The sequence below is a fragment of the Cololabis saira genome, chromosome 1, assembly GCF_033807715.1.
Source record: "Cololabis saira isolate AMF1-May2022 chromosome 1, fColSai1.1, whole genome shotgun sequence".
Taxonomy (NCBI): Eukaryota; Metazoa; Chordata; class Actinopteri; order Beloniformes; family Belonidae; genus Cololabis; species Cololabis saira.
This window is the reverse complement of record NC_084587.1, coordinates 36,129,603-36,139,258: the sequence shown is the minus strand read 5'-3', so window position 1 is coordinate 36,139,258 and position 9,656 is coordinate 36,129,603. Positions and strand designations below refer to the sequence as shown.

Below are 9,656 nucleotides of genomic sequence, written 5' to 3'. Positions count from 1 at the left end.
CCTTCACAAAGCTGTAGACAGCAGTCCATTAAATCAACAATTGCGTCCGTCTGGAATAAATTACCCTGTTGCAACAAAAATAGATGTATATTGTTTGTTCAAAACAACACCAACATTGACACTGCATCTATTTATTGATCTCTCTCTCACACTCTTTCAAATCTCTAGAAAATGAAATGAGCTTATGTTGATCTTTGCTGATGTGTTTAATTGTTATTTTTCTGTCAGTTTTTTTTTTGTCAAAATGTCAGACGAAACCATAAAGAAAATGTTGAGGGCTGTCCTCCAGACGAGCAAGGATGGTGTGTCTATCAAAGCAATCCAGTCAATGTACTTTTCATTTTGTGGAGAGTACATCCCATTTAAGAAACTGGGACACCTAAAACTGGAGGACTACCTCAGAAGTATTCCCACTGTGGTCCGAATGGAGTACCGCATGGATGAAGTGAGTAAGGCTTCTATTGTAACATAGGATGTTTTTGAAAATAATGTATTTTTAAAAGGAGCGTGTCTGTCTGTCTGTCTGGTATGGGGGTCATGGTTTGGTACAACGGTAAAAAAGCAACAAAAAGTGGGACGTGCAACACTAGCTTTTCATTTATTTTGAACACACTGCAAAACTAAAAACCATCTCCTGTTATAAAAAGTTACAAATAAATAGAATAAAACAAATTGTGTGTTCCATACTGGCAGTTGCTTCTACTTTTTTTTTTTTTCCCCCCTCTGGCCCTGTCTGTTTTCATGTCCAAGGGCTGTTTATGAACAGCGGGGATAAGTTGCTGCACACACGTCTTTTTCCCCGCACCAGTTATTGCCATGTCGTGGTGATGCTGTCTTATGTGCCATAGCATGTTTGATGTATTGCCAGTAGCACCTCAGAGAAACAATGCAGAAAGATAGTCTTTGTCTGGTCCACCCCGCATGCCATCCCCTTTATTTTGCACTGGGAAGCCGAAGTGCTCCCAACGTGTTATTTTAAACAAAGCCGGCGGCTCTTCTAACTCCACAATCTTCATTTCCATTCTTCTTCTGCTGTTTCCGTAATGTCGGTTACTGGCAGCTTTCAGGCTCATTACTGCCACCTGGATTGACATGAGGATTCAACTTTTTTTTAAATACTCAGACATATTTGTCGTTTGACTGTGCACTGAACCGTGAGACCTATACCGGGACAAATACTGTTACACCCCTAATATACGTATGTGTATATATAAAAAAAACTGAGATATGCAAAGAATATATGCTTGTGGTTCACAAAACGTAGCTGTCACAAGCTGTTCTGGCATTTATATTACATTTCATTTATTAACTATATAAATTATTTTGTTCCACAGATAAAATGCTTTGCTGCAGTTTGTCAAGATACGGCTCATATTGCTGAGCTGGTTGCTAAGCAGAAGAACCCCAAGAAAAGATCCCAGGTTGTCAACTGCAAGATGAGATACAGACCTTCCAACCCCTACATGCTTAATGGTATGAGGCATGCTATGTTTATGCAACATAAAAAGAAAAATCGTTCATGTCCTCCATAATGCACTCCTGAGGCGAGACGGTTCACAATCCACAGGAAATTCATGTTTTCTAAACTTTCCAGAGTCCGTTATACACCTTGGGTCAAAAACTAAATCATTCAGAAATAAACTTTTTTGGGGGGAGTTTTTTCTCATTTGGAAATTATCGGGGGCAGCACGGTGGCTTGGTGGTTAGCACTGTTGCCTCACAGCAAGAATGTTCCCGGTTTGACTCCCTGGCCTGGGTCTATCTGTGTGGAATGCATACTAGGTTAATTGATGATTTGAAATTGCCCGTAGGTGTGAGTGTGTCTGGTTGTCTGTTTATATATGTGGCCCTGCGATAGACTGACGTTCTGTCAAGGGTGTACCGCTGCCTCTTGCCTGTTATTAGCTGGGATCGGCTCCAGCAGACCCCCGTGACCCTGCAAAGGATAAAGCGGGTATAGATAATGGATGGATGGAAATTATCAGATGAACAAGCAAATGGCTGCAGTCCTGCTTGTTTTATGATTCCCTGCTTCATCACACCGTGATACACACTCTGTCATTAACAGGCCTGTGCAGACCTGGCTACCAACATAAAAGTGACTATTAATCAATTATCAGGTGTGATAACGCAAGGAGACATCTTGCACTTACAGGACACTTCTACAGTTACCCCAAAAAATGAATATTACAGATATGACAGTCCTTCTAAAACGCAGTAAAGCTCTTCTCTTCAGTTAGTCCTTTTCTTAATCAATAAGGATCACCAAAGATTTTTCAGTAAGAATGAAAACAATGAGTTTGAATATTGAGATTGTACTCCTGCCTGTGCCCAAAAAAAGTATTTGGTCAGTGATTGCCCGCTGTCGTGTTTATAGTTTGTGGAACTGGGTCTGTTTTCAGAAAGGAGGTTCAACGAACTCTTAAGAAGTCACAAAGTTAAGAGTTAAGAATCTTTTTGGTGAGTTTTTGGTTTCAGAACAGGTGTCCAGAGTTCATTCAGTTAGCAACTCTGAGTATGTTGACCTAGAGTTACTGCAACTATTAAAAAAAAAAAAAAAAAAATCATTAATGGAGCTTTTAATCACCACGGTTTTTAAACTGGCTCAACTGAACCCTCTCCTCGGGGTAACCTTGCCTTGTGAAACTAAAAACTTTTGACTTTCCCTGAGTACATGTTTAACACACTCAGTTTCAACATCCGCTTTGAGAAACTGACCCCGGGCTGGCCCCATTCTGTTTGGACGCAAGGCCCGTCTATGAAGACCATTTTATATGCATTTTATTTATTAGTCCTTTTCTTTTTTAACAAGTTTACAATGTATCAAGGGCAGCTAGCACATGATGATGTATTCAATGAGGATGACAAAATGCGTTCTAGGTTACAAGTATTGTAAAATTGCTGACACTACCTTTTTTTTTTAAATTAGGTATGCCACTTTTGAGCAGGAATCTCAAGGCCCAGTTAGGAAGGGTTTGAAGAGTCTCTATTCAGCAACTGAGTGGAAAAGGGTCATATATAATACATTTTATTTGTATAGCGCTTTTCTAGGTACTCAAAGACACTTTACAATAGTATAAAAATCATAAAAGCAGTACACAGGACAATTACATGACAGGACAGTACATGAGGACACTACAAGACACGGCACATTAATCACACATTAAAAGCAGTTCTGTAAAGGTGAGTTTTGAGATGGGATTTGAATATTGGGAGGTCTGTACAGTCACGGATGTGTGATATATAAAAGGCATCAACGAAGCTATAAAGACCTTTGAATGCCACTTCACTTATACACTCTTTAGTTATTTGCCTATATGACCTGGTCTCCCTCTTTGTTTGGTTTTAGTTACACCAAGGTCCTCTCTCCGCCAGCCATCATCTTTCAGTCATTTTAAGGGGAATAAAAATCCTTTTTCGCATGGTGGGTGCAGTGCCTCTGGAGACTACAGGTAAAAATATAGTTTTGTTTTTTTTCTCCACTACATTGATATTGGTTGGCATTGATCAAAACTTATTGTCTGTGGTAGAGGGCTGCATTGGGATTGGGTCCCGCAGGACCCAAAGCAAATCTCGCGGGAGCAGGCGGCTAAAAAAAAAAAACCCTGCGGGATCGGGATGTAGTCTAGCGAAAAGATGGGAACCAATGACGTGGAAAAGAACCTCAAACAAGGTCTTTACAAAGCAGGGCAAGTCAGATATTTGGAGAAAGTCCGTTTAGTGTCTGTGGGTGCATCTTGAAAGAGGGAGGTACGGGATTGGGACCTCAGTCGGCAGCAACATTCTCTTCCTCCACAGCGATATAAGGGCCAAGTGATTTATTTGTTAAATAAATTTGTTTCGTTCGTTAAATTTGTCTATTTTATGTTATTAGTGTTATTTGAGCCACTCACAGCTGCTCTCGTTGCTATAACCTCAATCACATAATTGATGCGTGCGCGAAAGTTGAAATAGCTTGTGCGATGATGACAATGATGGATTTGCATCTAACTTTCGGTCAGGTGGCCTATGAACTGTCAATCATCCATCAAGCTCCACAATTATCATGTTAACATTAAATCAGATTTGTCTAGTACATTTCTCTTGCGGGACGGGAGGAGACACAAAATCGATGCATCTCTATTATTGTGCGGGCATCAATTCTCAAGAGTTTTGCGGATGCGGGCGGGAGTTTAACACACGTTGGTGGTGCGGGCGGTAATGGTCAGAAATTCAGCGGGAGCGGGATGAAGAAAACAGTCCCGCGCAGGGCTCTAGTCTGTGGCCATACTTGAAGCTTACTTGTGTTCAAGAAAAAAAAAAAAAAAACAAATGCGTGCATACAAATACAGGGCTGTCTCAGAAAATTAGAATATTGTCATAAAGTTCTTTTATTTTCTGTAATGCAATTTAAAAAAAAAAAAAAAAAAAAAAATGTAATAGGCTACATTCTGGATTCATTACAAATCAACTGAAATATTGCAAGCCTTTTATTATTTTAATATTGCTGATTATGGCTTACAGTTTAAGATTCCCAGAATATTCTAATTTTTTGAGATAGGATATTTGAGTTTTCTTAAGCTGTAAGCCACGATCAGCAATATTAAAATAATAAAAGGCTTGCAATATTTCAGTTGATTTGTAATGAATCCAGAATGTATGACATTTTTGTAATTGCATTACAGAAAATCACAATATTCTAATTTTCTGAGACAGTCCTGTATACATGAAATCAGCCCAGGTGGTGGGTACAAGAAATTTACAATGTATTTTCTGCTTTTTAGGCAAAGGATGATTTATAATTCTGTGTATTCTAAAACAAATTATTCTGTTTTTTTTTTTTTGTGTCCCCCAGGCGCTTAGACCAAAAGTTGAATTCCAGCATCCCTGTTGAACACAGACAACCAGCATTTCTACCAACTGCAGAAAATGCAAAACAAAAAGGCATACCTCAAAGGTAAACTCATGGACTAATTAACATTTTAAACTAATTCTTATTTTAGATAATGTAACGATAGTGTATCAATAACAGGGAAAAAAACAGTAACATGGAAAATAATTTGATTTCAGTTCTAAGGTGTGTATATTTGCATGTATTTAAAAGAAAAGAAAAAGACTATGTTGGACTGGCAACTAGCTAAGGCTTTACCCAGCCTTTCACCCAGTGCCAGCTGATATAGTTTACAGCCCGGGCTGGGGATCAATTCAAATGTCAAGATTCGATGATCATTCTTAACATTCAGAATCGATTATTACCATTTGATTCAATCTAATCCAATATCGATTTGGGTTAGTGTTATTAAAAATGTTTTTTGAGCCGTTATGCGACATATTAATACTAGTATTAAACTTGACACCATCTTCATTTTTTGATAGTTTAACACCACATGCATGTGTGAATTAAATGATGTACTGGGAATAAAGTTCACCGGGTGAAAATAAAATAATGAAACCATCTTTAGATTGTACAAATTGATTTTTAGGAATTTAATGAGATTCTATTTAGAATCAGAAAATTATTTTTTTATTTGAAAAGAAAATTAATAAGTGACATCCTAGATTATTTGGTCCTTTTCAGGTCTTAGAATTGGCAGGTAATAAGCCAGCTCTAGAAATTGTAATTAATTGAGGAGATGCTACGGTGAAGGACACTTTTATAGCCCTTCTAAGTTTGATGGGCACAAACGAATGCTTTTCTTGCAACTGCTTCCTCCTTGACCTTATATTAACATGTATTTGAGAGGTCGAGAGTGGTGAACAGTCAAATCATATTTAATATTTAGCCCTGGTAAACACCAGATAGTGTTTTTTTTTTTTTTTCTCTTCTTCTTCTGTTAATATCCACATATGTAAGACCTAAAGCTGTCAATCCAATTTTTAGGGCTTTATTAGGCTCGGAGTATACTTGCAGTTAACGTGTATGCATCATGGTTGCTATATATGTACCCTGTGTTTGTTTGGCATGTCTCCCCAAAAATATTGCAGGTCGATACTTTTGATCGATAGTGGCGCTAGTTCATGGCAAGTGAGTGGTCAGCAGTTCTGCTGTCTCCTACAAGGTGGTAGCGTTGATCAGGTTGAGTAATCTGGCGCAACAAGTTACCAAATTTTCACAATCTTTTCAACATATATAGTCAAACCTCACGGAGCAGAGTTAAATATAGTGTCAGCGTTTCACATCGTCAATTCAGTGCATTGGTAATAACAGAGAAACAGACGAGTGTTTTTTTTTTTTTTTTTTTTTGATGTAACCATCTCTGATGCACGGCTGTTTTCTCTGCCGTGACCACATCAATCCAGACATGGAAACTAGTTGTGAGAATTCCACTGAAAATTATACATTTTTTTCAGAGATCACTCTTCAGTGTCTTTTGTTAATACATTTTTTTGTAACATGTGAACATTTTAACTTGTACTGTTATTGTGGTATCCCTCAGAAAATTAAAAAAAAGTAGCAAATCTCTTAATCTTGGTAAGCAAACTATATATCCATAAATGCATATCTTCTTACAGATTTTTTTTTTTTTTTTTCTTCTTCTTCTCCCCAGGCGCTTAGACCAAAAGTTGAATTCCAGCATCCCTGTTGAACACAGACAACCAGCATTTCTACCAACTACAGAAAATGCAAAAGAAAAAGGCATACCTCAAAGGTAAACTCATGGACTAATTAACATTTTAAACTAATTCTTATTTTAGATAATGTTGCAACGATAGTGTATCAATAACAGGGAAAAAAACAGTAACATGGAAAATAATTTGATTTCAGTTCTAAGGTGTGTATATTTGCATGTATTTAAAAGAAAAGAAAAAGACTATGTTGGACTGGCAACTAGCTAAGGCTTTACCCAGCCTTTCACCCAGTGCCAGCTGATGTAGTTTACAGCCCGGGCTGGGGATCAATTCAAATGTCAAGATTCGATGATCATTCTTAACATTCAGAATCGATTATTACCATTTGATTCAATCTAATCCAACATCGATTTGGGTTAGTGTTATTAAAAATGTTTTTTGAGCCGTTATGCGACATATTAATACTAGTATTAAACTTGACACCATCTTCATTTTTTGATAGTTTTAACACCACATGCATGCGTGAATTAAATGATGCGACTACTGGGAATAAAGTTCACCGGGTGAAAATAAAATAATGAAACCATCTTTAGATTGTACAAATTGATTTTTAGGAATTTAATGAGATTCTATTTAGAATCAGAAAATTATTTTTTTATTTGAAAAGAAAATTAATAAGTGACATCCTAGATTATTTGGTCCTTTTCAGGTCTTAGAATTGGCAGGTAATAAGCCAGCTCTAGAAATTGTAATTAATTGAGGAGATGCTACGGTGAAGGACACTTTTATAGCCCTTCTAAGTTTGATGGGCACAAACGAATGCTTTTCTTGCGACTGCTTCCTCCTTGACCTTATATTAACATGTATTTGAGAGGTCGAGAGTGGTGAACAGTCAAATCATGATATTTAATATTTAGCCCTGGTAAACACCAGATAGTGTTTTTTTTTTTTCTTTTTTTCTTCTTCTGTTAATATCCACATATGTAAGACCTAAAGCTGTCAATCCAATTTTTAGGGCTTTATTAGGCTCGGAGTATACTTGCAGTTAACGTGTATGCATCATGGTTGCTATATATGTACCCTGTGTTTGTTTGGCATGTCTCCCCAAAAATATTGCAGGTCGATACTTTTGATCGATAGTGGCGCTAGTTCATGGCAAGTGAGTGGTCAGCAGTTCTGCTGTCTCCTACAAGGTGGTAGCGTTGATCAGGTTGAGTAATCTGGCGCAACAAGTTACCAAATTTTCACAATCTTTTCAACATATATAGTCAAACCTCACGGAGCAGAGTTAAATATAGTGTCAGTGTTTCACATCGTCAATTCAGTGCATTGGTAATAACAGAGAAACAGACGAGTGTTTTTTTTTTTTTTTTTTTTTTTGATGTAACCATCTCTGATGCACGGCTGTTTTCTCTGCCGTGACCACATCAATCCAGACATGGAAACCAGTTGTGAGAATTCCACTGAAAATTATAAATTTTTTCAGAGATCACTCTTCAGTGTCTTTTGTTAATACATTTTTTTGTAACATGTGAACATTTTAACTTGTACTGTTATTGTGGTATCCCTCAGAAAATTAAAAAAAAGTACCAAATCTCTAACCTAATCTCTTAATCTTGGTAAGCAAACTATATATCCATAAATACATATCTTCTTACAGATTTTTTTATTTTATTTTTTCTCTCCTGGGACTGAACACTAATAACTCATCTGTTTATTTGCAAATCACATTTTGGGATAAATATATTCTCTTCCTTTAAAGAAGTCATTTTTGTGTTCATTCTGTTATAGTTTTTTTATTTGCTCTATACGTTTCAATTAAAAAGAACGATACCTTATCCATCCTTGTATATTTTACGGTTGTACTTTCTAAACTGAGGTTAAACTCTGCCCCAAAGTAGAGGCTGCCAGTATCATGAGTACAGGGCCGTACTGATTCAAGAAACGGGGTTCCCACGTGTTTTTCCCATGGATAATGAGGAAGAAAAAGTCCTGGAAATGGTTAAGTTGACCTGGAAAATGATCCTCCCCCTGCCTGGTTAGTGAATGTAAACGAGTTAAAGGTTCTGCATATGTACATCTGTTGTCACCTTATCAGGGCAACATTAAGGCTGCGCTATGGAGTCGATGGCACAGCACTTCTCTGCTTCTAGCTGGGGCAGCGCCCTACGTGACGCTACCAGCCAATCAAATTTCCTCTTCTACTTGGAGCCGTTCTCCAACCCAATGCTTCCAGTTGACTGTAGGTAGATTTAGAGACTCTTCAGACGCCGTTAAGGAAACGCTTAGAGACAAAACTAGGGATCGTGTTGTTAGTATTGGTTAGCGATGTGAGGTTTTTCTCTCCCACAAGCTCCTTCCTGTCCTGTGTTGAGCGACAGGTAGAAGAGAGCTGTAGTGGGCGAGTCCTTTACTGCATTGGCTGTGTGCAGTGGTAAAAACTCTGATTTCAGCAGAATGGGAGCTAATTACAGTTAACATGTAATCTTTAGTGGGCTGCGCTTTATTTAGTATTTCACACTTTTTCACACAATAGAAAGTAAGTGGAAAGAAAAACTTTAGGAATTCTGTTGTATTAAAATACTATGTCTGTGCACAGATAGATGGGAGAAGAAATAAGAGATTAATGACTTTTAATGCAGTATTAACCTCATTCATTTCCAATAAAAGTAGTAGTAACACAGTGATATGCTCACAGAGACAACAGGGAAAAGGAGCACCCTTAATTAAAATGATGGCTTAAAATGTCCTGGAAAAGTCATGGAAAATAATTTCAGGGAAAGAGGGGGAATCCTGAGAAAACTTTACAACATAGCTGGTTGTGTACAAGACCAAACACGGACGCTTGGACAAACTGCAAGTATATTCCAGCCCTTAGACTCACCGCCCATTAAAAATGTTTAGTGTTCTGAATTTATTCTAACACTTGCCAAAGCACTGCAAACGGCCCTCCTGTTTGGTTTGGTTGTGGCAAAACGAGTCATCTTGCGGGAGTGGAAGTCACCCTCTCCTCCATGTTTCAATAGGTGGTTAAATGACATGGTCACATGCATCTATCTCGAAGAAATTCGTTACACTCTGTCTGATTCCCAGCCTACATTTCTCAA

The 9,656-nt window shown here is 37.7% G+C and overlaps 1 protein-coding gene across 1 annotated transcript in view; it reads left to right on the top strand.

The window, feature by feature from the left end:
• The first annotated feature begins 241 nt into the window (after positions 1-241).
• The window catches only part of tdrd7a (tudor domain containing 7 a), a 32,529-nt gene continuing 23,114 nt past the window's right edge, over positions 242-9,656 (top strand). Inside the window, exons 1-5 of the mRNA XM_061716013.1 lie at positions 242-445; positions 1,335-1,473; positions 3,350-3,452; positions 4,835-4,936; positions 6,528-6,629. Of these exons, the coding sequence (XP_061571997.1) occupies positions 245-445; positions 1,335-1,473; positions 3,350-3,452; positions 4,835-4,936; positions 6,528-6,629 (647 nt within the window). The 5' untranslated portion in view covers positions 242-244. The remainder of the gene's footprint in view (positions 446-1,334; positions 1,474-3,349; positions 3,453-4,834; positions 4,937-6,527; positions 6,630-9,656) is intronic.